The 24876-nt window shown below is 53.0% G+C and overlaps 1 protein-coding gene across 3 annotated transcripts in view; it reads right to left on the minus strand.

The window, feature by feature from the left end:
• The window catches only part of DSCAML1 (DS cell adhesion molecule like 1), a 348185-nt gene that overhangs the window by 39207 nt on the left and 284102 nt on the right, over window positions 1–24876 (minus strand). For all 3 annotated transcript variants that reach the window (XM_073321085.1, XM_073321084.1, XM_073321086.1), the window contains 3 exons: window positions 8621–8760; window positions 565–718; window positions 21–138 (listed from right to left, as the gene is read on the minus strand). In XM_073321085.1, the coding sequence (XP_073177186.1) occupies window positions 21–138; window positions 565–718; window positions 8621–8760 (412 nt within the window). The remainder of the gene's footprint in view (window positions 1–20; window positions 139–564; window positions 719–8620; window positions 8761–24876) is intronic.

A 24876-nucleotide genomic window follows, 5' to 3' on the forward strand; every position in this document is an offset into this window, starting at 1 on the left:
AAAAGGTAGGCTTTAGTCACCTGTCCTTTGTCCATTTAATGGCAGGGGCCGGCTCCCCAACTGAATTGCATGGCAGCCTCACATCCTTCATCCACGGAGTGGTGACGGTGCCGCCAAAGGAGATGATCTTGGCTGGGGCTGTGGGGAGAAGGGAATGTCAGTCTGGCTGGACGAGCCACGCACACAGAGCCTGCCTATCCCACCAGTGCAGAGCCCACCCTGCTGCACCGGGAGCTGAGATTCACCACCTTTGTTGATGACGCAGAACCTGCTCCGAGTGGATTAGCCAGATGGATTAGCCAGCGCTTCGTGAGGTGCTGGCTATGGCGAGTCCTGGAGACAAGGGGCCGACCCAGAGCCAGCACCAGGGCACATGTCAAACCCGAGCCTGAATCCAGACGTGCAGTGGGCCCCCCGCCTCTACACTGAGCCAAACCTAAATGCCAGATGACCTCCCCCACCCCACCCAGGACTCTGTTACCCAGAGAGAGACCCAGCTCCCCTCCAATCAGCCCCACTGCCCCCATCCCATCTATCCACCCCACCCCACAGGCCCTGCCGCACCTTTCCCAGCAGGCTCAATGGTGACCTTTTCACTGATGTTGCCACGTCCCGCCGAGGTCACGGCCGCCACCCACAACATGTACTGCTGCCCGCGGTTGAGGTGGGCGATGCGGTAGAAGAGTTGCTCGGGGCTGGTCTCGTACTCGCTGGGGGCCTGGCAGGGGAAGGAGGGGATGCAGCTGGTTAACCAGGACAAGGTGAACCCCCTTTCATGCACCTCTTCCTGCCCAGGCTTTGATGCAGCCACCAACCCCGCCCCACCCCCAGTACAGCCATACTAGTCATAACAACAGTCTGGGCACCCTAACCCCTGCTCGGACTAGTCCTGACTTTAAGGGACCCCCCCAGATTATCCTTGTGCGACGGCCACCATCTCGGCTGACCCCAGGATCAGACAGGGACCCGCAGAGCTGAACGCTGGAGCTTTTGCTAATGAGCACAGACTCCACGGCTGGGGCGGAGCAAGCCACAGGGATTGGGCACAGAGGGACGACCTGTAATACACCTACATTTAGGGCCTGGGCAGGCAGGCCCTCCAGGGAGGGCTATTTGCCAGGGAAGTTTCCCAAAAAAGTGGTGGACGCCCCAGCATTTGTGGTATTTTTATCTAGAGTAAGCAAATTGTTATATGTTATTATTTATTACAGTGTCTTCACTATCTTTGAAGGGAAAGCCACATGGGGTGGGGACAAGGGGTTCGGAGTGTGGGAGGTGGCCCAGGTTAGGGCAGAGGGTGGGGTGTGGGGTCTGGCTGGGGATGAGGCGTTTGCGGTGTGGGAGGGACTCAGGGCTAGGGCAGAGTGTCGGGATGTGGGGGTGAGGGCTGCGGGGTGGGGCCGGGGATGAGGGGTTCAGGAGGGGGCTCAGAGCTGGGGCAGAGGGTTGGAATGTGGCGGGGGGGGGGGTGAGGGGCTTGGCTGGGGCTGCGGGCTCTGAGGTGGGGGCAAGGATGAGGAGTTTGGGGTGCAGGCAGGCTGCCCCGGGGCTGGGGCCAGAGAACTCCCCCCAGCCCTCTCCCTGCCAGCTGCAGCAGCTAGCTCCGGGGAAGGGGCCTCTCTCCCCCCTGCTGGCAGCAGGGAGCTCTGGGGCCGGGGGAGAGACCCACAGCAGCCCTGCAAGCCCCAACTTGCTCCCCCCTCCCCCAACCTTTATCCTCTTCAGGTCCCTGCTGCGTGGCTATTTATAGGGAACTTAGCGCACGTTGGGTCGATGGGAGCCGCCACTGGCTTGCGGCCTTGCAGTGCAGAACCCTGATTTATTACCTGAATTATCGCAGCAAATGGACCATGACCCCATTGTACTAGGCGCTGCATGCATAGGGAATAAAGAGACAGACCCTGCCCCAGTCTATGCATTCTCTAACAACTCCTGGCTAACGTCCCATGGAAGGGACAGCCCCAAATCCCTGCCTTTGCATCTCCTCTGAACAACCCGGGGAGAGCAACACTTGCTTCTCCAGCCCCATGGCGTACCCAATCAACCCTGTAGCTCAGCTCGCAGCACACCTGCTGGGGCTGGGGGGCGGTGCCCTCACAGGTGTTCCCCTTACCTCGCACTCCGATGGGCTGGGAGCACGGGTTGTTGGGAGCAGGGCAGCAGCTGCTGCTGCTCCTGAGGACTTCCAATAAAAGTCGACATTCAGTGGTCCAGTGCCTCTTCCTGCTGTCTGCGAATGTCCCCGAGGAGGGAGGATTATCGCAGGCAGGCGGGCGAGACACAGGAAGGTGGGTGTGGTCGAGCTCTGGAAACACACCAGGCCTCTCGCTGGTATATTTCAAAAGGCTCATGATTTTTATGTAAAGGGAAGCTAGCAAAATCTGCAAACCCCCCCCTCCATCCCCTTCCTCTGCCGAGGATCCATCAGCCCAAGGAGGCACAAGGTTAGAGATGAGAGAGCCACCCCCCGCTCTCACAATCGCTGGAGAGGCCAGGTAGCACTCAGAGCGGCTCTCTCTCTTTGTGTTGGTTTGCTTGGCTCTAGTTTCTGAAAGCTAATCCAGCTCCATTTGGCATTTCTCAATGCCAGTGTAAACTGGCTGGTGTCGTCATTTCTCCAGAGAGCCCAGTTCTGAGCTTCAGGAACAGATGGCAGCATCGGTGTGATGTGTTCCAGCGATATCACGCTTCCGAGGGCCCACAATCCCTCCTGCTGATCTACAGCACGAGCAGGATAGGATGGGAGGGCAGGAACCCATGACGGCTTGGTGAACCCCCCTCTTCCCCCCAGCAATTTGCTTTGTGGCTGCTCAGTGTGAAACAAGCAACAAAACATTCACCTCATCCAGCCCAAAATTCAATATCAAAAATACTGACCCCATGTTATGGCTCCCCCCACCTCCCACAGACAATTCTTCGTCACCCTCTCACTTGCTGTACTGCATAGGGCCCTTCCTCACTCCCCTCTTTGCAGGGCATGCAAAAATCCTGGAGCCAAGAGACAGGTTTATGTCAAATAAATAAATGGATAAAATCACCCCACCCCCAAACCCACTCCACTCACATAACGAGCTGCCCCAGTGCAACCATAATTGTCTCACTTGCATTTAGGACTAGCCCTGCTCCTGCGCAGATTTCTGGCACATTGTTTGTGGGCTCAGTTGCCCTTTGGACATCAAACAGACCAGAGAAGAAAAGCTGAGTGCCAAGCCAGGTTTCCAGTTGTTCTCTCCCACGCAACAGACCGACGGAAAGGAAACCAGCAGAGCAACATAGCAACCACGGGGCTCGCTGTTGCACATGAGAACCGTTTGGCAACAGCAACTTCCAGGAGCTTGCACTAAGGAACTGAGGGCAACCTGGGGCAAGAGACATTCCTGATATTATGGGATGGGAGGAGGAGATAAAAGATGGGGAGTTGATCTCGTTATTCGTTCGTTATGAGTAGCCATACTATGGTACACCTAGCAGCTCCTACCGAGATCAGGGCCCATTCTGCTAGGTTCTGAACAAACATAGAGTAAGAGGGAATCACTGCCCCAAAGAGCTTATAGTCTAAATAGACAAGACAGACAAAGGGTGGGAGTGGGACGGACACAGTGACAGAGCTGGTATTAGAAATCAAGGCTCCTGACTCTCAGAGCAGTGCCTTATCTACCGGGCCACACGTCTCCCTCTCTAGTGCTTCCTGAGGGAGGGCTCAGAGAACAGCAGAATCACTTTTGTAGGCAGCCCCTAGCATAAAGGATGCATGAGCCACAAGAAGGGTGGTAAACTATGGCTGGACTAGGGGTAACAGAGATCCTTGATGAGGAGCCTCATGGAGTGCAGCGGCTGTTATCCTGTGCTCAGACAAGGCAGCCAGCACGTTACAGCCGCTGCTCCCAGCAGTGATAACAGGGAGAATTCACAGGAAATCTGGCATGCAGAGGCTCTAAGAGATCTATGGCCCCATGCAGTGTTAGTCTTGGCCACCAATGAACCCCCAGGATCTAACACTCAGGCCCTCCGCTTCTCCAAAACCACATGCCTCTGACACTGGAGCTAAACAACAATCTCTGGCTTTTACATCACTAGGGATGTTTCTCCCATTGGTGGGTGAGCCAGGTGAGGGCAAGAGTGCGCGCACACACACACACACACACACACAGAGCACATGACCAAGTGCAATGGATATGAAAGCCATTGACTCTGGGGCAGTGAACCTGCTCCAGAAAAGACCCCTAATGAACAGGGACTGGCAGAGACTTCCTGAAACCAGAGGGGGCTGAATGCCAAGCTGGGATAAAAGGCACCTTCCAGGGCCATTGCTCCTCACCGTCACGCCACCATAGGGGCATGGAAACGCGGCGCCCCCAACTGTCAAACAACCGGAAGCTATCCACCCAGCCCATCATCAATATGTCGTTTGTCTGGTATCCCAGTCACAATGGAAGGGATGGGCTGTGCGGGAGAGGGAATTCAACAACTAATTTTCTAGTCTATAGGATGGATGCTTTGTTTAGATATACATACACACGTATAGACCCATATACGTGAAAACACTTACGTGTGCATGTGTATAAACACACACACTATTCGTTCCATAGAATAGAGACTTAATCGTGTATACACATATTTACATGTGTGTGTGTATACACATACATAGTCACATAATATATATATAGATATGTATGTTACAATATATGTAAATATATCCATTAAATAGATATACAGATATAAATATTATATTGTATGCATAATTTTTTTTTTAACCAAATGACAGTTTTGACATTATGCCAAGGAAACAATATCAGATCCCAGCGGTTTTACCAGTTGCTTTGATGAAAAGATTATGTTGCCCTGGAAACCAGAGGCTCAGATATTGAAATGAATTTGAGAAGGAGCTTTTGATAAGCACTAGTTTGCAGACCTCCTGTCAACCTCTCCCCTCATGAAGACGGGATGGGACCCTGTTTAATTTTTATTTTAATTTCGGCCGGCTGCTGGTAAGAGAAATGTCTTGTAAATTTGCCCTTTTGAAATCCGTGCAGGGACAAGGAGTGGGATGAGTGGTGGAAGATAATAAACAGCTAGCGAGATTATGATCCAATGCAAATTGTACACACGTTTGTTTGCACAATCCCCATCGTAACAGGAGTGTGAGGACCTGCACCATGTGTGGAGCTGAATCAAATCGACCTTCATCCACACCACTTGGCTCTATTATTTATATTTTTTCCAGGCCAATTAATCCCTCTCCCCTGCTCGATGTAGAGCAACACCCAGTTCTGGGTCCTGCTGCTGTGAATCCCGCTCCAGCAGGAGCGGCCGCTTTGTTTCATATCCTTTGCTTTTCCTTCCCCCTCCCCCGGCAAAGTAGAAATGGCATCAGTCTAGAAACCAGTCTACACCTGCCCCATGGAAATGGGGACATGAACCCTCACCTTCTCTTAGGAGTTGGCAGAAGATCAACTGCCACAACTGGACCCAGCCTGGGTGCTGGCAGGGGCTAAAGGGGCCTAACTGGGCATGTGATTGCAATGCAATATAAAAGCCTGAAGTCTCGGCGAGCTCGGGCTGGTACATCAAGGAGCAGGAATTGCCACTCTGTGCCCGAACCCCCATACTGCAGAGCACCCAGAACCAGAGAGTGACCAACAGAGGAGATTCAGAGCAGAACAACAACAGTTCAGGGACAGAGGGAGCCCACAAAGAGAGAGAGGGGAAGTGCCAAGGCCGAAGTGTCCAGGGCTCAGGGCCTAAACTCTAGCACCTGAATAAAAGCAGCCTGAGGTCCTGACAGGATGCAGCGCCCTGATTCTACTAGCTGCACGGCACCTGGACAAACCAGGCCACTGACATCTAGGCACTGGTTTTGAGGCTCCCAAATTCAAACCATTTACTTAAGGCTGGGATTTCCCAAGGGAGGCAGGCGCCCAGCCAGTGCCTATTGAAATCTTATGGGATTTGGACATCAATTCTCCTCGGCTCCTTTGGGAATCCCAGCTGGAGTGTATCCCCATGACAGAGTTTGGCTAAAATACAGCAAGGGGTGCACAGGAGAGCTGTGCCCACAAAGTGATACCTCCCTTAATGGAGAGCAGGGCAGACGAAGATCATCTGCCTAGTAGAGCAGGGTCTTCTGAAAGGTGCAGGAGACCCCCCTCCTCTATGCACCATGGGATACTCCTGTGTAGTGCTCCAGGGGCTTGTCTACTTGGGGAAGTTATTCCTGATTCACTCCCTGTGTGGATTCTCTTATTCTGGAATAAGAGTGCTCACACAAGCGGTTAATCAGGAATAGCTAGTCTGCTTTAAACTCACACTTCCAGGTGTACACAAACCCTAAGACAGGGAGGATGGCTAGTTTAGGAGACTTCCTGTACAGGCTTCCTTTTGTGTGAAGGGGGTGGAACGTTGGGAGGAAAAGGAGCGGGTGTAACTAGGAGCAAGGGATGAAGCTGAGCAAAGGAAATTTTGGATCATGTCTCAATGCCTCCCAGCAGGGAGAGTGACCAGCCTATAAAACAGTGTCCCCTAGGGAAGTTCCCAGCTCTTAGATACCAAGAGAGAGGATGGAGAAACCAACGGCCCACACATAGCGAGAACCAACCTGCACTGACCCAGTAAGATGGACCCAATGGGACCAGCTGGGCTATCTCCTCCGATTTCTGAGGTAAGTATCGAGTTGTTTTGCTTTCAGTGGGATATTTTCACGCTGCCTGACACGGCCTCCCTTACATACACCTGCCGCTGGAACATCACTCAGATATTTACTTCAGAGAGGTTTGTAAACAACAGAACATGAAAATCTATAAAACATGAATCCACTAAGCAGCTTGTTTTAGACTGAGTCGGGCATGGTAGATGAAGTGGAAGTGTTTGCAGGTAGCATAGACCCCGGGGGGATTGATACCAGACGCAAGGAGCCTGAATCTTCCACAGGCCAGGCTCCTTGGAAATGTCAGGGCGGATGTATGGGGGCAGGGCAGGTTCCTCCATTTTCCCTTTACACTAGAATTGACCCGGGATCCCAGCTCAGTTCTTTAAAGTTTCCCCCTCTCAGTCCTGGAGTTGGTCTATTTCTTTTAAACTTGACGCTACTAGTTTAAGAGAAGCCCCCTCTACCCACGTGGCACATCTCCCTGCCTGGCCTGCAGGCAGGGAGCTGTGTGATGGAAGATGAAGGGCAGCCGTAACTAACAGTTTGGGCTTCTCCCCTCTAGAAGTAGGAATTCAAGTTAGTTCACGTTCAGGAAGGGGCTGGAGGTGAGTGACTTCTGTAGGGGGAGGGAGTCCTTTCGCTCTGCCCATTTCAGAATAATTAGCAGCCTGTGGAGCAGAGAGTCAGAACTAGGGTAACAGGGGCTGGTGGGGGTCAGGGCTCTGGGGCATCAGCAGAGCTTGGGACGGGAGAGAACAGTGTTCCCTGGAATAACAGGGATGCTGCAGGTCCGGGCTGACGGGCAGCTGACGCGACCCTTGTCTGCTGTGTGCCTGGCTCTCCACTCAGCCTCACAGTCTTACTGAAGACTAGCACTCACCCCCCAAATGTGTGCGCTCTCTTGCACTCTCTCACACACACGCTGGCCTCTTTCCTTCTGCCCTCAAGTTTCCTGCAAGAAGACAAGGGCTCCTAGCAAGCTCTAAACCCAAGAAATGCTGTTGCACTGGACACCGGGGCCTGTTTGTTGAAAGCGTCACCCAAGTAGAACCACCAAACGACTGCTTCCATTCTGGAGAATCCCCCAGGGTCAGATAAACCCCCCGTCCAGAAACTGTGCCACAGGAACAGCGTTGCTCTCAGTCTCCCAGGAGGGGCTCTGTGCCTGCAGGCTGCAAGGACGGGGGGACCAGATCCTGTGACTTGGTTGCTTTTTAAAAGCACAAGCGATCCCTGACAGCAGTGCTGCGTCTACACCCATAAACCACTGACACCACAGCAATAGATGTACAAGTGGAGGGGTGTCTAAGACAGAAACCATCTGTGGTGCACTCAGAACATCCACCCTTGCAAGAGAAATACACTAATCCATCGTAAAAACAACTGATTAGCTTTCATACGCAGGGCAGTGGGCTTCTGCTATCACTGCTAAGAGGTGCCTTTAGATTAAGAGCATCAGGAATGCATAGGGCCAGATGAGCCAGAGGCAATAAATGCACAATGCTAGACAAATGTTACGTCCCCTTCTACGGGATAACAGCCCACGACTCCTATCTGCTAACAGTTACTTGTTTCGGTCGAGTGGCAGGGACGTGTGCCCTGGGTTCGACTCTGGTGGGGCACATTGTTAAACAAACAAGGGGTGACAGTTAGGAGTATAAGAAGACACCCAGGCTTTCCCACCTGCATTTCCATTTGACCCATTAGCTCATGTAGCTGAGGGCCCCCCCACGAGTGCCTTCTGACCCCTTGAGCATGGAGCTGAATGTTTCCCAGCTCCCTCCTACGGCAAGCCAAGTGTGCCTGTTTGCCCAAGGCGGCTCTGCTAGCTGGGGGTGCATATTGAGGGTGGGGGGCCAGGGTGTTTTCATGCATGCCCTCCAGGGGTGCATGAGGTCTCCACTGAGCAGAAAGGGTAATTCTTCATTGCAAACCACCCACCTTATCACCCAAGCTCCTTTGTGTCCTACTTACGGGCTGTCCGGACCCGGGGCTGGAGCAGAAGATAGTATACTTCCGGATGATCCCATTTGGCTTAGTTGGGGGAAGCCAGGACACGACCACGCTGCTGGCAGAAGACGGGACAGCTTTTATCCCAGCGGGAGGGCCTGGAACTGAGCGAGAGACAATTCATTTTAGACCCAGCAGCTTCAGCAAAGCCGGCTAGATCTGCCACGACCTCCCGAGCAGGGCACGGATTCTTCCTCCCCGTGAGGGGAAAGGCCAGACCACTCTTCCTGCACACCCAGCGTCTGCAGGCATTCACATCATTTGAGGTCTTGTTCTAAGAGGAATTCCATAACCAGGAACGCCACAATTCTAGGAGTCAACCCTGCAACCCTGCCCTGGCTTGGTGTTGTATGCAAATGCTATTTTGGCACAGGACCACTTTTGGTGCACAGAATGGAGGAAAGCTATTCTGGAGGCTGCATGCAGGGTACGCCTGCTGCTGCAGGGCTGAGCCTTTCACCCTCCCATCCCAGGGAGGGCAGATGCTGAGTCAGCCCAAGGGGCAAAGGAAGCAAATCCAGTGGTGGACAATCCGTCCTACCTTTCATTTTGGGTTCAGAGCTTGGCTGGGGAAGTGGGAAGCACCTGGGCTGGGGCTTTCACAGAACCATAGAAATGTGGGACCTTGATAGGTCATCTAGTCCTTCCCCTGTGCTGAGGCAGGACCAAGGAAACTCAGACCATCCCTGACAGGTGCTTGTCTGACCTGTTCTTAAAAACCTTCAATGATGGGGATTCCACAACCTCCCTTGGGAGCCTGTTCCAGAGCTTAACTAGCCTTAGAGTTAGAAAGGTTTTCCTAATCTCTTACCTATATCTCCCTTGCTGCAGATTAAGCCCATTATTTCTTGCCCTGCTTTCAGTGGACATGGAGAACAACTGATCCCTGCCCTCTTTGGAACAGCCCTTAGCACCTTTGAAGACTGTTCTCAGGTCCCACCTCAGGCTTCTTTGCTCAAGTCTAAACATGCCCTGTTTTTTTTAAACTTTCCTCAGAGGTCAGTTTTCTAAACATTTTATCGTCTTTGTTGCTCTCCTCTCTTCCATGCCAGCGTTCAGCCCAGACCAAGACTCAAGCCCCTAAATGGTAGGTTTGGTTCAAACACATTGTTACTGCTGGTGCCCTCCTGCAGCACAAGAGCACAGGTGGCATCTGGGCTGTGATGCCCGACAGTTTTGCTGTCTAACATTGTGGGGATTCTAAGGCCTCATGTTAAAATCCACTTCCGAGGGTAGATCACTGCTGCCCACAACGCACCATCGTGCTATGTCTTGACTTGTGCTCATTTCTACCACCCCGTGCAGCCGAAATACCCATGAAATACAGGCTGTACATTGTGGCCCCACAAAGCCCTGCCTCCCACCCCGGCACCATGCAATGCAAGGACACTTTATTCTGCCGGACGCCTATCATTCCAGGATCTCAAAGCACTTTCTAAACATCAACTAGCCCCCCTCACACACTGGTAATGCTAGATGCCTATCCTGGTTTTGCAGAGGGCCCCATGGCCAGGAGCAGGGACAGTAGAGGCTGCCCACTCCTGCGCCCCTCCCTGCAGATTTTCATCTGTAGGATTGAGGGTCCACTCACGTATGGGCATCAACCTGTCAGGAGACCACATCTAACAGCGTCGCCACATCTAACGGAGGGCAGCACCTGCCTCTTGCCAAGCCGGAGGCAGGAGGGTTAATTCCAGCTCACACTCATATTTAGAAGCCGTGATTGGCTTTTAATGTCTGTCTCCTTAATCCACTAACATGCCCGACTGGCTTATCCTTACGCTACCCTAATGTGCCTTCCCAGCATCTGGTGCTTTCCAAAGACAGGCAGCCGAGGGGCTCAGGGCCCCTGTCTCCTATTCCCAGCCCAAGGACAGCACAGAGCCAGGAAAACACTCAAACTCGTTAATGGAATTAAAGTAGGCCAGGCGGACAGTGTAAATATTTAAATAACCAGAGCTTTTTAAAAAAGTGTTTATTTCACCAAGTGCTGATGGGTTTGGCAGCAGGAGGCCGGGCTTGGGTTATTTTTACTGCACTGACTGTTTCTTCTGCTTCCAAATGTCCTCCACAACCCAAAGCACAGACCTCTCCAGACCCCACTCAACTGCCCTGTGTAGGGGGGATGACTCTGGCACATGCTGGTATGGAAATGAGCTGGAAAAATAATGATCCAACCTCTGCATCCCGCTCTTCCTAAAGGCCTAAATATCCATCCCCAGGAATTCACACTCTGCTCACCCCTGTGGTGTCTGAGCTCACCCCAGACTGGCTGACATTGGGGATGATCCTGCTGCACAGCCAGCCCCCCCCAGCCCTCTTGCAAGGATGCTGCCTTGTGGGATAGCTCCATACAGGGAGTTCCCAGAGAGTGCCAGCTGATCATCTCATTCCACTCCCAGAGCCATGGTGCAAAGGGGCTGCACTGCGCCGGGGGCTGATGCCAGCAAGGGCACGTACAGAAAGCAGAAACTTTGGATGCAAAAGTTGTTCGTCCCTGGTCGGGATTGATCCTCTTCTGGGCCTGGGGACTTCAAAGAACCATCACAGTGGCTCCATCTCCCGAGAGACAGGAGCTCCCCACACACACACTCCCTAACTCCCCACGTCCCTTGGTGTGGAGGGTGTTGGTACCCATCCTACCCCCGACCCCCAGCCAGGTGGAGCGAACCGTAGTTCTATCCTAGAACAGCTGCGGTAGGCCCTGCTCTAGCCCCTGACCCCCACAGCAAGTGGATCAGAATTCTCCCCATATAACACAGGAGGAAACTGAGGCCCAGAGAGATGAGATCTGCTGGATGCTCACAGCAAAACTTTTCCCTCCCCAGAGGCACTTGCTATCACCATCTCCCTCACACCCCCAGCTGGCAAAGCTCTCCCATGTTAATGCTGGAGACAGTGATTCCTGGCTCTCTGGCTCCTCTCCCATTTCCACAGCTCCTTCTCTTCTCCCCGTGCCATCTCCTCACCTGGTTCTTATAACTCAAGGGCCCCTCTGCAGCAGGAAGCCCACGTGGCTATTAAGCCTGTCTCCTTTACCTCTCAGCTTCCTCAGACACGCCCCCAGCGCAGGGGCCATCTCTTGACACAGGACTGCACGGTGCAACACATTCTCACAGCACTGGACCACACCCGGATCCCTCCACTTGAGTCCCACATACCTCCTGAGAGCAGGGACAAACCAAAGGCCTCTGGAAAAGAGACGACTATGGGAGGATATGACAGAGGTTTTTTAAATCATGCTGGATGTAGAAAAAGTAAATAAGGAAGTGTTATTTACTCCTTCTAATAACACAAGAACTAGGGGTCACCAAATGAAATTAATAGGCAGCAGGTTTAAAACAAACACAAGGAAGTATTTTTTCACGCAATGCACAGTCAGCCTGTGGAATTCTTTGCTAGGGAATGTTGTGAAGGCCAAGCCTCTAACAGATGAGACAAAGTTCCTCCTCTGCCTTGGTGGGTCCTGTGCTTTCTGGCGGATTTGCTCGCCTCAGAGCTTCACGGCAGGCCGCAGTTTGGCTGCTTTTGCTAGAGACTCAAACCTGTCATTCACTCAGCTAACCTCATCATTAGCCAGCATGGGGGAAACAGAGAACAATCCCCGCAGTCTCTGTGGCCCACCTAGTGGGTCGGGGACAGGCCAGATCCCTTTCCAAATCAGACCTTCCCTTCTGGTGTTGCTCACAGCCCAGGTCAACTCCTCCTGTGTCGGGTCAGGGGATGGGGGGGGACCCGGGCCCGCCCTCTACACCAGGCTCCAGCCCGGGGCCCTGTGGATTGCAGCTGTCTACAGTGTCTCCTGTAACACTGGGCTAACAACTAACAACTCCCTGGGCTACTTCCCCATGGCCTCCTCCCAACATCTTCTTTATTCTCACTGCAGGATCTTCCTCCTGAAGCCTGATCACACTTGTACTCCTCCAGCAGCCCACCTTCTCACTCCTTGCACTCCTGCCACTAAGTGATGGGAGGTCCTTTTTAAACCAGGTGTCCTGATTAGCCTGCCTGCCATAATTTATTCTAGTATGTTCTTAATTGGCTCCAGGTATCTTAATTAGCTCGCCTGTCTTAATTGGTTCTAGCAGGTTCCTGATTGCTCTAGCACAGCCCCTGTTCTGGTCACTCAGGAAACAGAAAACTATTCATCCAGTGGCCAGCATATTTGCCTTCTGCCAGACTCCTGTACCCCATTGGTCTGGGTCTGTCACACAGGGTTAAAAAAAGAGCTAGATAAATTCATGGAGGATAGGTCCATCAATGGCTATTAGCCAGGGTGGGCAGGGATGGTGTCCCTAGCCTCTGTTTGCCAGAAGCTTTGAATGGGCAACAGGGGATGGGTCACTTGATGACAACCTGTTCCGTTCATTCCCTCTGGGGCACCTGGCATTGGCCGCTGTCGGAAGACAGGATCCTGGGCTAGATAGACCTTTGCTCTCTGACCTGGTATGGCCGTTCTTATATTCATGGTCCCTGCCCAGAAGACTGGGCAGCCCAGCAGCCTGGGCAGCACAGCTGCAGATAGCTATGCCCAGCATACAGCAGTGTGCCCTTTACCCATCTCTGGGAGATATGCACCTCGCTCTGCCATTGCCTGAATGTGCTGCAGAATGGGGGCCTCTTGCAGGGCAGAGAATGCACTGCCTCTGCCCTGGTGCAATCTAGCCTAGCTGGGTCCCCTTCCTTCGAGGGGGAGGAGGACTGGTCATCAGGCTGAGCAGGGCTGACTTTGTCAGCTCCTTGGAATTAGGTGCCTGGATTAAAGTGCACTAGATCAGCGTAATAAGTAGAAAAACATATGCTTGTCCAAAAAGCCCCTGACAGATTGCAGCCTGCAGTGGTCTAAAGATGTACGGAGCAACTTGGCACCACATCAGCCAGTAAACTGATTGCCCACTGAGCTGAAAATACAGACGTATCAACTGCAATAAGGACCATGCAGAAACAGCAACAAAAGTCCGGTTTTTGATAACACAACACTGGCAAGTGCACTGCCAATGTCGCCCAGCGTCCCTGGGCTTACCCCACCAGGCCCAGAGCTGCAGCTCCTGCTATATTTTTACAGCACCTTTTATCCCAAAATGCGTTCCAACCCTACACAAAGAGCACCTCTGAAATGCAGCCACATCTGGGGGTCAGGGTGACAGCTGACTGGCTAAACAGCAGATTGTAGAACAGTGAAGGTTGGGGGAAGGGATATTTCTCTAAGGACTTCCAAGGCAAATCCCATCCTCTTGCAGAAAGAGCAGCAGGACCTGCCAGAGATAGTCTTTAAGGACTCACCTTGAAGCCCCACACAGAATACTGTACTCTGTGTGGAGCTCAGCTTCTCCAGTGACCTGCCGCCAGTGGTGGGCTCACTGGAAATAACGACAGCAGGGAGATTAGAGGCCTTCATAGAGTGAAGGGCTGGGCCCATGCTTTCATTTACCCAAGAGTCCTAGAGAATTCACACCAGGTGGTCCAGTCCCCACAGTCATCCCCTCCTGCACTCCAAGGCTCTCAGCATGGCAGTGAGGATCATATGCATACAAAAGAGCCAGGCCTGGGCAAAGCAGCTAACTTTGGGCCGATTCCTGCTCCAGCTGGATTCAACAGTAAAGCTCCTATTGGTTTCAATTGGCAGCAGGATCAGACCCTGTGGATTCCCGTCCCACACACACACTCAGGATCTTTCTCCGCTAACAATCTTTAGCCAGAATCTGCTCCTGCCCATGTTTTTAGGCTAGAAATGTCTCCTACAACAGCACTTTAATGTACACTAATGTAGGAAACTGCACTGCCTGGCTTCCTGCCCCTCAGTCACCCAGGCCCTAATATTCAGAGCTGAGCTACATTGTCAAATATATTGATTTCAGTTACAACACAGAATACAAAGTGTACAGTGCTCATTTTATATTACTTTTGATTACAAATATTTGCACTGTAAACAGATAAAGAAAAGCAACTATTTTTCAGTTCACCTCATACAAGTACTGTGGTGCAATTTCTTTATCGTGAAAGTGCAACTTACAAATGTAGAATTTTTTTTTTACATAACTGCACAAAACAATGTAAAATTTTAGAGCCTACAAGTCAAAGCATGAAAGGGCATGCGAACGTTTAGTGCATCTGGCATGTAAATACCTTGCAACACCAGCTACAACAGTGCGATCTGAACGCCAGTTCTCACTTTCAGATGACATTGTAAATAAAAAGCAGGCAGCATTATCATCCGTAAATGTAAACAAACTTGTTTGTCTAGTGTTTCACTGAACAAGAAGTAGGACTGAGTGGACTGAAATTAATCTAGTTAATTTGTTTGGCATTAATCGTGTGCGTTAACTGAGATTAATTGACAGCCCGAGTGCTAAGCATTGCACATGATCTGGTCCAAGAGGTGAATGTAGCTGAGCAATATCCCCAGCAATGCAATCCCTTTCCAAAAGGGGAACTACACAAACAGGAGGCTAGTTAGCTGGCAGCAAAAAGGATCAGTGACAGGGTGAAGTGCCTGCAAGCTGCATGGAAATTCTTTAAAAGGTTCATGAGTGTTGGGCTGGGTGGGAGGGCGAGCAAGCGAGCCGCTGGAGGGCAGTGATTCAGCCTGCCTCTGCTTCATCTCAGTTGGCCGGGAGTGGCCTGGAGGTGGGTCCAGCTGACTGGGTAGGAGGCGCTGGGCGGGAAAGCCCAGAGGTGGATCGAGCACACAGCACAGGAAATGCTGTGTGGGAAACTCACTGAGGTGGCTGGCGCAGACTGGATAGGAGGAGTTGGGCGGGAAAGCCCCGAAGTGGGTCGAGCTCACAGCATAGGAGGTACTGGGTAGAAAATCACTGAGGCGCTTGCGCTGACTGGACAGGAGATGTTGGGAGGGAAAATCACGGAGGTGCTCGTGCTCACTGGGTAGAAGGCGCTGGGGGCGGGAAGCCCTGAGGTGTGTCGAGCGCACAGCACAGGAGGTGCTGGGGGGGGAATATCACTGAAGGTGGCTGGCGCTGACTGGGCAGGAGGCGCTGGGCAGGAAAGCCCAGAGGTAGGTTTCAGCGATTGGGCAGGAGGTGCTGGGCGGGAGGATCATCAAGACGGCTCACGCTGACTGGGCAGGAGGCACCGGGCAGGAAAGCCCAGAGGTGGGTTTCGCTGACTGGGTAGGAGGTGTTGGGAGGGAAGCCCAGAGGTGGGTCGAGCTCACAGCACAGAAGGCGCTGGGCAGGAAAATGACTGAGGCAGCTCGTGCTGACTGGGCAGGAGGTGTTGGGAGGGAAAATCACTGGAGGTGGCTGGTGCTGACTGGGCAGGAGGCGCTGAGCGGGAAAGCCCAGAGATGGGTTTCACCGATTGGGCAGGAGGTGCTGGGCAGGAAAATCAATGAAATGGCACACGCTGACTGGGCAGGAGGTGCTGGGCGGGAAAATCACTGGAGGTGGCTCACGCTGACAGGGCAGGATGTGTTGGGAGGGAGAAGTCACTGAGGCGCTCGTGCTCACTGGGCAGGAGGTGCTGGGCGGGAATATCACTGGAGGTGGCTCGCGCGGACTGGGTAGGAGGTGTTGGGAGAGAAAAATCACTGAGGTGGTGGGCACTGACTGGGCAGGAGGCGCCAGGTGGGAAAGCCCAGAGGTGGATTTCACTGACTGGGCAGGAGGAGTTGGGAGGGAAAATTACCGAGACGGCTCACGCTGACTGGGAAGGAGGAGTTGGGAGGGAAATTCGCTGACGCAGCTCGCGCTGACTGGGTAGGAGGTGTTGGGCGAGTAAATCACCAACATGGCTTACATTGACTGGGCAGGAGGTGTTGGGAGGGAAAATCACTGAGCCGCTGGTGCTCACTGGGTAGGAGGTGTTGGGTGGGAAAAGTCTCTGAGGTGGTTGGTGCTGACAGGACAGGAGGCGCCAGGCGGGAAAGCCCAGAGGTTGGTTTTGCTGATTGGGCAGGAGGTGTTGGGAGGGAAAATCACTGAGGAGGCTCATGCTGACTGGGTAGGAGGTGTTTTGGGCGGAAACCAAAAGGTGGGTTTCGCTGACTGGGTAGGAGCTGTTGGGAGGGAAAAGCCCAGATGACTGGGCAGAAGGTGTTGGGTGGGAAAATCACTGAGGTGGCTGGTGCTGACTCGTCAGGAGGTGCCAGGCGGGAAAGCCCAGAGGTGGGTTTTCCTGATTGGGCAGAAGGCGCTGGGAGGGAAAATCACTGAGGCAGCTCACACTGACTGGACAGGAGGTGTTGCGCCGGAAAGCCCAGAGGTAGGTTGAGCTCATAGCACTGGAGGTGCTGGGCAGAATAATGACTGGGCAGGAGATGCAGGGTGGCAAAGCCCACTGGTGGTTCCCGCTGATTGCTCAGGAGCGTTCAGTGGGAAAACCAAGGAGATAGTTCACAGTGACAGCAAAGAACGTGCTGGGTCACAAACAACAGAACCCGGCAACAAGGCCTGAGCAGAAGGTGCTGGGCAGGTAAAACTGTAGATGATGCCCTTACTGCGAAGGGACATGGGGAAGAAAGAGGAACAGGGTCTTTGACAGATATGACAAAAAGTACTGGGAAGGAATCTCCAAAAGCAACGTGCACTCAAGAGACCAATGGCCCTAGGGAACAACTCTGTGTGCAGGCTTCAGCTAACCGGGAACAGACGCTAAGAAGGAAGCCTAAGGAGTTTGTGCAGATGAGGAAAAAGGTGCTGAGTTCTGCTGCAAGCTCTCCTGCTCTCTGCCAGAGACTGGTGCAGAAAACTAGGAATTAGGGTAATATACAGAAGGGGCGCCTACTTTGCCAATGTACCTTGTAATCATGCCGTATACTGAGCCACAAATAAGCCACTTCACCTCTTTTTCCAGCAACTCAACACACAAAATGGACAAGCACCAAAGAAACTGCAGGAAAAGGGACGAAAAAGCCACGGCGAAACGCTGCACGCACTGCACCCCTGTACCGAGGGAACGGGATCGACACTTATCCGCACAGGTTTAATCCCCCTTCAGGTGCCAGCTAAAGGGACCTCCCTGTAAACAGGGATCAAGGTCCATTCCTTGCCAACCAAAATGCTTTATGGGTCTCCCTTCCAAAGCTGAGGCTGAGCGACCCCCCTTTAAGAAGGGTTGAGGTCCCTGTGGCTTTGAGCTCCTTAGCACCTAGCCTTTAAAATGCCCTGTGCCACTGACCTCTCCCTGTAAGAAGGGTGCAAGTCTCCCCTTTCCAGCTTGCCTTGGGCCGTTGGCACTTGCTGGGCAACGAGACCACCCTCTACCGAGGGAACGGAGGTCTCTCCTTTTCAGCGCTTTTCGCTCTGGCCCGTCACAATGCCCCTGGCTTAAGGACCACCCTGTAAGCAGGGTTCGGGTCCCCTTTGCCATGCTAATTAAGCCACAGGTCCCTTGGACACGCCAGGTCAAATGACCGCCCTGTAACCGGGGGGCAAGGTCTTAATCCTCTCACGCTTAAACTAGGGGAGCCTTCTTGTGCCTCTGGCTGAGCGACCCCCCCTTTAAGAAGGGTTGAGGTTCTGTTTCGGTCACTCACAGTAAATTCCCCCAGAATGATTTCTACTTGGCTTTTTTGAGATTTGAAGTGAAATCTTACTCGTGACTTATCCCGGGCGGACGGAACATGGTGTGGCGAAGGGCCGGCTGTAAGGGGATGGTGGAGGCCGTGGAAAATTCGCCCCTTTTCTCAAAAAAGCCAAGAGATCGCCCCACAGGTCACAAAGGCTGGAAATGAACAGGTGAGGTCGGGGGCTCCTTTCAGACCCTCACTTCCGAGTAACCCTTCCGCAATTCCTTTTGCCCTGCCCAATTTACACTGCTCAACCAACCTCAACTGTGACCCTTTTGTTTTCTTGTGCACAAGAAAGACACTGTCGGACTGATGAGGGTTACCTGTCGAGGTTCGGACAGCTCCCTAAGTTGTGTCCGAATTCCAGGCCTTGTGTCTCTTTGGTGATCGACAGAGGATATTCCTAGGGCTATGTTTGAAGGGATTGATGTGGCTGTCCTTTCTGAAATGTGGTGATGCTCGGGTCTTGTAGGTAGAGGTGGTGGTATTCAGAGCCGGCACGTGGGTGCACCTAACCCTATTAACAGGGCTGCGTCACAAGTAAGAGGTGTCTTTTCTGGTCAAGGTTAGGGGGCACAAAGTTGTAATTTTCTTGGTGGGGTAGGAAGGTAAGTCGGGAAGGGAGGGAGGATTGATTGGAAAGGGGAGACTCAGCAGGACCCCTCCCTTACCTGTTCATTTCCAGATCTTTGGACATTGGCCACTTTCCTTCCCCCCCCTTGTTTAAAGGAGGAGTATTTTCCTAAAGAAAGGCAGGATCGCCCTGTAATCAGGGTTCAGGTCTGTTTCCCTTTTCTCCTCTCTGCATTGGCCCTCTTAATGCCAAGCTCTAAAGTGAGCTCCCTCTAACTAGGGTGTGGGTCTTTCCCTGCCTTTCACAAGAGAACACGGCCATTTGGAAGGTAGTTCTAGAAACCAGCCTCTTGAGAGGGTTCCGGGTTTGTCCTACTAGCTGTGCCGTGCCGTGCCCTCCTCACTCATGCACTCAGCCAAGTCAAAGCCAGCGTACTCTGCATCCACCTGGACCTCCCTTCTGCTGCAAGCTCTCCTGCTCTCTGCCAGAGATCGGTGCCGAAAACTAGGAATTAGGGTAATTTCCAGCAGGGGCGACTACCTTGCCAATTTAATGGGAATGGACCTTGTAATCGTGCCGTCTACTGAGCCACACCTAAGCCGCTTCACCTCCCTCTTTCTTCCTCTCTCGTTCTAGCAACTCAACGCACAAAATGGACAAGACGACGCAAGCACCAAAGAAACTGCAGGAAAAGGGACGAAAAAGCCACGGCGAAACGCTGCACGCACTGCACCCCTGTACCGAGGGCTCGGGATCGACACTTCTCCGCACAGGTTTAATCCCCCTTCAGGTGCCAGCTAAAGGGACCTCCCTGTAAACAGGGATCAAGGTCCATTCCTTGCCAACCAAAATGCTTTATGGGTCTCCCTTCCAAAGCTGAGGCTGAGCGACCCCCCTTTAAGAAGGGTTGAGGTCCCTGTGGCTTTGAGCTCCTTAGCACCTAGCCTTTAAAATGCCCTGTGCCATTGGCCTCTCCCTGTAAGAAGGGTGCAGGTCTCCCCTTTCCAGCTTGCCTTGGCCCGTTGGCACTTGCTGGGCAACGAGACCACCCTCTACCGAGGGAACGGAGGTCTCTCCTTTTCAGCGCTTTTCGCTCTGGCCCGTCGCAATGCCCCTGGCTTAAGGACCACCCTGTAAGCAGGGTTCGGGTCCCCTTTGCCATGCTAATTAAGCCACAGGTCCCTTGGACACGCCAGGTCAAATGACCGCCCTGCAACCGGGGGGCAAGGTCTTAATCCTCTCACGCTTAAACTAGGGGAGCCTTTTTGTGCCTCTGGCAGAGCGACCCCCCTTTAAAAAGGGTTGAGGTCTCTGTGGCTTTGAGCTCCTTAGCACCTAGCCTTTAAAATGCCCTGTGTGCCACTGACCTCTCCCTGTAAGAAGGGTGCAGGTCTCCCCTTTCCGGCTTGCCTTGGCCCGTTGGCACTTGCTGGGCAACGAGACCACCCTCTACCGAGGGAACGGAGGTCTCTCCTTTTCAGCGCTTTTCGCTCTGGCCCGTCGCAATGCCCCTGGCTTAAGGACCACCCTGTAAGCAGGGTTCGGGTCCCCTTTGCCATGCTAATTAAGCCACAGGTCCCTTGGACACGCCAGGTCAAATGACCGCCCTGTAACCGGGGGGCAAGGTCTTAATCCTCTCACGCTTAAACTAGGGGAGCCTTCTTGTGCCTCTGGCTGAGCGACCCCCCCTTTAAGAAGGGTTGAGGTTCTGTTTCGGTCACTCACAGTAAATTCCCCCAGAATGATTTCTACTTGGCTTTTTTGAGATTTGAAGTGAAATCTTACTCGTGACTTATCCCGGGCGGACGGAACATGGTGTGGCGAAGGGCCGGCTGTAAGGGGATGGTGGAGGCCGTGGAAAATTCGCCCCTTTTCTCAAAAAAGCCAAGAGATCGCCCCACAGGTCACAAAGGCTGGAAATGAACAGGTGAGGTGGGGGGCTCCTTTCAGACCCTCACTTCCGAGTAACCCTTCCGCAATTCCTTTTGCCCTGCCCAATTTACACTGCTCAACCAACCTCAACTGTGACCCTTTTGTTTTCTCGTGCACAAGAAAGACACTGTCGGACTGATGAGGGTTACCTGTCGAGGTTCGGACAGCTCCCTAAGTTGTGTCCGAATTCCAGGCCTTGTGTCTCTTTGGTGATCGACAGAGGATATTCCTAGGGCTATGTTTGAAGGGATTGATGTGGCTGTCCTTTCTGAAATGTGGTGATGCTCGGGTCTTGTAGGTAGAGGTGGTGGTATTCAGAGCCGGCACGTGGGTGCACCTAACCCTATTAACAGGGCTGCGTCACAAGTAAGAGGTGTCTTTTCTGGTCAAGGTTAGGGGGCACAAAGTTGTAATTTTCTTGGTGGGGTAGGAAGGTAAGTCGGGAAGGGAGGGAGGATTGATTGGAAAGGGGAGACTCAGCAGGACCCCTCCCTTACCTGTTCATTTCCAGATCTTTGGACATTGGCCACTTTCCTTCCCCCCCCCTTGTTTAAAGGAGGAGTATTTTCCTAAAGAAAGGCAGGATCGCCCTGTAATCAGGGTTCAGGTCTGTTTCCCTTTTCTCCTCTCTGCATTGGCCCTCTTAATGCCAAGCTCTAAAGTGAGCTCCCTCTAACTAGGGTGTGGGTCTTTCCCTGCCTTTCACAAGAGAACACGGCCATTTGGAAGGTAGTTCTAGAAACCAGCCTCTTGAGAGGGTTCCGGGTTTGTCCTACTCGCTGTGCCGTGCCGTGCCCTCCTCACTCATGCACTCAGCCAAGTCAAAGCCAGCGTACTCTGCATCCACCTGGACCTCCCTTCTGCTGCAAGCTCTCCTGCTCTCTGCCAGAGATCGGTGCCGAAAACTAGGAATTAGGGTAATTTCCAGCAGGGGCGACTACCTTGCCAATTTAATGGGAATGGACCTTGTAATCGTGCCGTCTACTGAGCCACACCTAAGCCGCTTCACCTCCCTCTTTCTTCCTCTCTCGTTCTAGCAACTCAACGCACAAAATGGACAAGACGACGCAAGCACCAAAGAAACTGCAGGAAAAGGGACGAAAAAGCCACGGCGAAACGCTGCACGCACTGCACCCCTGTACCGAGGGCTCGGGATCGACACTTCTCCGCACAGGTTTAATCCCCCTTCAGGTGCCAGCTAAAGGGACCTCCCTGTAAACAGGGATCAAGGTCCATTCCTTGCCAACCAAAATGCTTTATGGGTCTCCCTTCCAAAGCTGAGGCTGAGCGACCCCCCTTTAAGAAGGGTTGAGGTCCCTGTGGCTTTGAGCTCCTTAGCACCTAGCCTTTAAAATGCCCTGTGCCATTGGCCTCTCCCTGTAAGAAGGGTGCAGGTCTCCCCTTTCCAGCTTGCCTTGGCCCGTTGGCACTTGCTGGGCAACGAGACCACCCTCTACCGAGGGAACGGAGGTCTCTCCTTTTCAGCGCTTTTCGCTCTGGCCCGTCGCAATGCCCCTGGCTTAAGGACCACCCTGTAAGCAGGGTTCGGGTCCCCTTTGCCATGCTAATTAAGCCACAGGTCCCTTGGACACGCCAGGTCAAATGACCGCCCTGCAACCGGGGGGCAAGGTCTTAATCCTCTCACGCTTAAACTAGGGGAGCCTTTTTGTGCCTCTGGCAGAGCGACCCCCCTTTAAAAAGGGTTGAGGTCTCTGTGGCTTTGAGCTCCTTAGCACCTAGCCTTTAAAATGCCCTGTGTGCCACTGACCTCTCCCTGTAAGAAGGGTGCAGGTCTCCCCTTTCCGGCTTGCCTTGGCCCGTTGGCACTTGCTGGGCAACGAGACCACCCTCTACCGAGGGAACGGAGGTCTCTCCTTTTCAGCGCTTTTCGCTCTGGCCCGTCGCAATGCCCCTGGCTTAAGGACCACCCTGTAAGCAGGGTTCGGGTCCCCTTTGCCATGCTAATTAAGCCACAGGTCCCTTGGACACGCCAGGTCAAATGACCGCCCTGTAACCGGGGGGCAAGGTCTTAATCCTCTCACGCTTAAACTAGGGGAGCCTTCTTGTGCCTCTGGCTGAGCGACCCCCCCTTTAAGAAGGGTTGAGGTTCTGTTTCGGTCACTCACAGTAAATTCCCCCAGAATGATTTCTACTTGGCTTTTTTGAGATTTGAAGTGAAATCTTACTCGTGACTTATCCCGGGCGGACGGAACATGGTGTGGCGAAGGGCCGGCTGTAAGGGGATGGTGGAGGCCGTGGAAAATTCGCCCCTTTTCTCAAAAAAGCCAAGAGATCGCCCCACAGGTCACAAAGGCTGGAAATGAACAGGTGAGGTGGGGGGCTCCTTTCAGACCCTCACTTCCGAGTAACCCTTCCGCAATTCCTTTTGCCCTGCCCAATTTACACTGCTCAACCAACCTCAACTGTGACCCTTTTGTTTTCTTGTGCACAAGAAAGACACTGTCGGACTGATGAGGGTTACCTGTCGAGGTTCGGACAGCTCCCTAAGTTGTGTCCGAATTCCAGGCCTTGTGTCTCTTTGGTGATCGACAGAGGATATTCCTAGGGCTATGTTTGAAGGGATTGATGTGGCTGTCCTTTCTGAAATGTGGTGATGCTCGGGTCTTGTAGGTAGAGGTGGTGGTATTCAGAGCCGGCACGTGGGTGCACCTAACCCTATTAACAGGGCTGCGTCACAAGTAAGAGGTGTCTTTTCTGGTCAAGGTTAGGGGGCACAAAGTTGTAATTTTCTTGGTGGGGTAGGAAGGTAAGTCGGGAAGGGAGGGAGGATTGATTGGAAAGGGGAGACTCAGCAGGACCCCTCCCTTACCTGTTCATTTCCAGATCTTTGGACATTGGCCACTTTCCTTCCCCCCCCTTGTTTAAAGGAGGAGTATTTTCCTAAAGAAAGGCAGGATCGCCCTGTAATCAGGGTTCAGGTCTGTTTCCCTTTTCTCCTCTCTGCATTGGCCCTCTTAATGCCAAGCTCTAAAGTGAGCTCCCTCTAACTAGGGTGTGGGTCTTTCCCTGCCTTTCACAAGAGAACACGGCCATTTGGAAGGTAGTTCTAGAAACCAGCCTCTTGAGAGGGTTCCGGGTTTGTCCTACTAGCTGTGCCGTGCCGTGCCCTCCTCACTCATGCACTCAGCCAAGTCAAAGCCAGCGTACTCTGCATCCACCTGGACCTCCCTTCTGCTGCAAGCTCTCCTGCTCTCTGCCAGAGATCGGTGCCGAAAACTAGGAATTAGGGTAATTTCCAGCAGGGGCGACTACCTTGCCAATTTAATGGGAATGGACCTTGTAATCGTGCCGTCTACTGAGCCACACCTAAGCCGCTTCACCTCCCTCTTTCTTCCTCTCTCGTTCTAGCAACTCAACGCACAAAATGGACAAGACGACGCAAGCACCAAAGAAACTGCAGGAAAAGGGACGAAAAAGCCACGGCGAAACGCTGCACGCACTGCACCCCTGTACCGAGGGCTCGGGATCGACACTTCTCCGCACAGGTTTAATCCCCCTTCAGGTGCCAGCTAAAGGGACCTCCCTGTAAACAGGGATCAAGGTCCATTCCTTGCCAACCAAAATGCTTTATGGGTCTCCCTTCCAAAGCTGAGGCTGAGCGACCCCCCTTTAAGAAGGGTTGAGGTCCCTGTGGCTTTGAGCTCCTTAGCACCTAGCCTTTAAAATGCCCTGTGCCATTGGCCTCTCCCTGTAAGAAGGGTGCAGGTCTCCCCTTTCCAGCTTGCCTTGGCCCGTTGGCACTTGCTGGGCAACGAGACCACCCTCTACCGAGGGAACGGAGGTCTCTCCTTTTCAGCGCTTTTCGCTCTGGCCCGTCGCAATGCCCCTGGCTTAAGGACCACCCTGTAAGCAGGGTTCGGGTCCCCTTTGCCATGCTAATTAAGCCACAGGTCCCTTGGACACGCCAGGTCAAATGACCGCCCTGCAACCGGGGGGCAAGGTCTTAATCCTCTCACGCTTAAACTAGGGGAGCCTTTTTGTGCCTCTGGCAGAGCGACCCCCCTTTAAAAAGGGTTGAGGTCTCTGTGGCTTTGAGCTCCTTAGCACCTAGCCTTTAAAATGCCCTGTGTGCCACTGACCTCTCCCTGTAAGAAGGGTGCAGGTCTCCCCTTTCCGGCTTGCCTTGGCCCGTTGGCACTTGCTGGGCAACGAGACCACCCTCTA

This window comes from Lepidochelys kempii, chromosome 22 (genome assembly GCF_965140265.1).
Source record: "Lepidochelys kempii isolate rLepKem1 chromosome 22, rLepKem1.hap2, whole genome shotgun sequence".
Classification (NCBI taxonomy): domain Eukaryota; kingdom Metazoa; phylum Chordata; order Testudines; family Cheloniidae; genus Lepidochelys; species Lepidochelys kempii.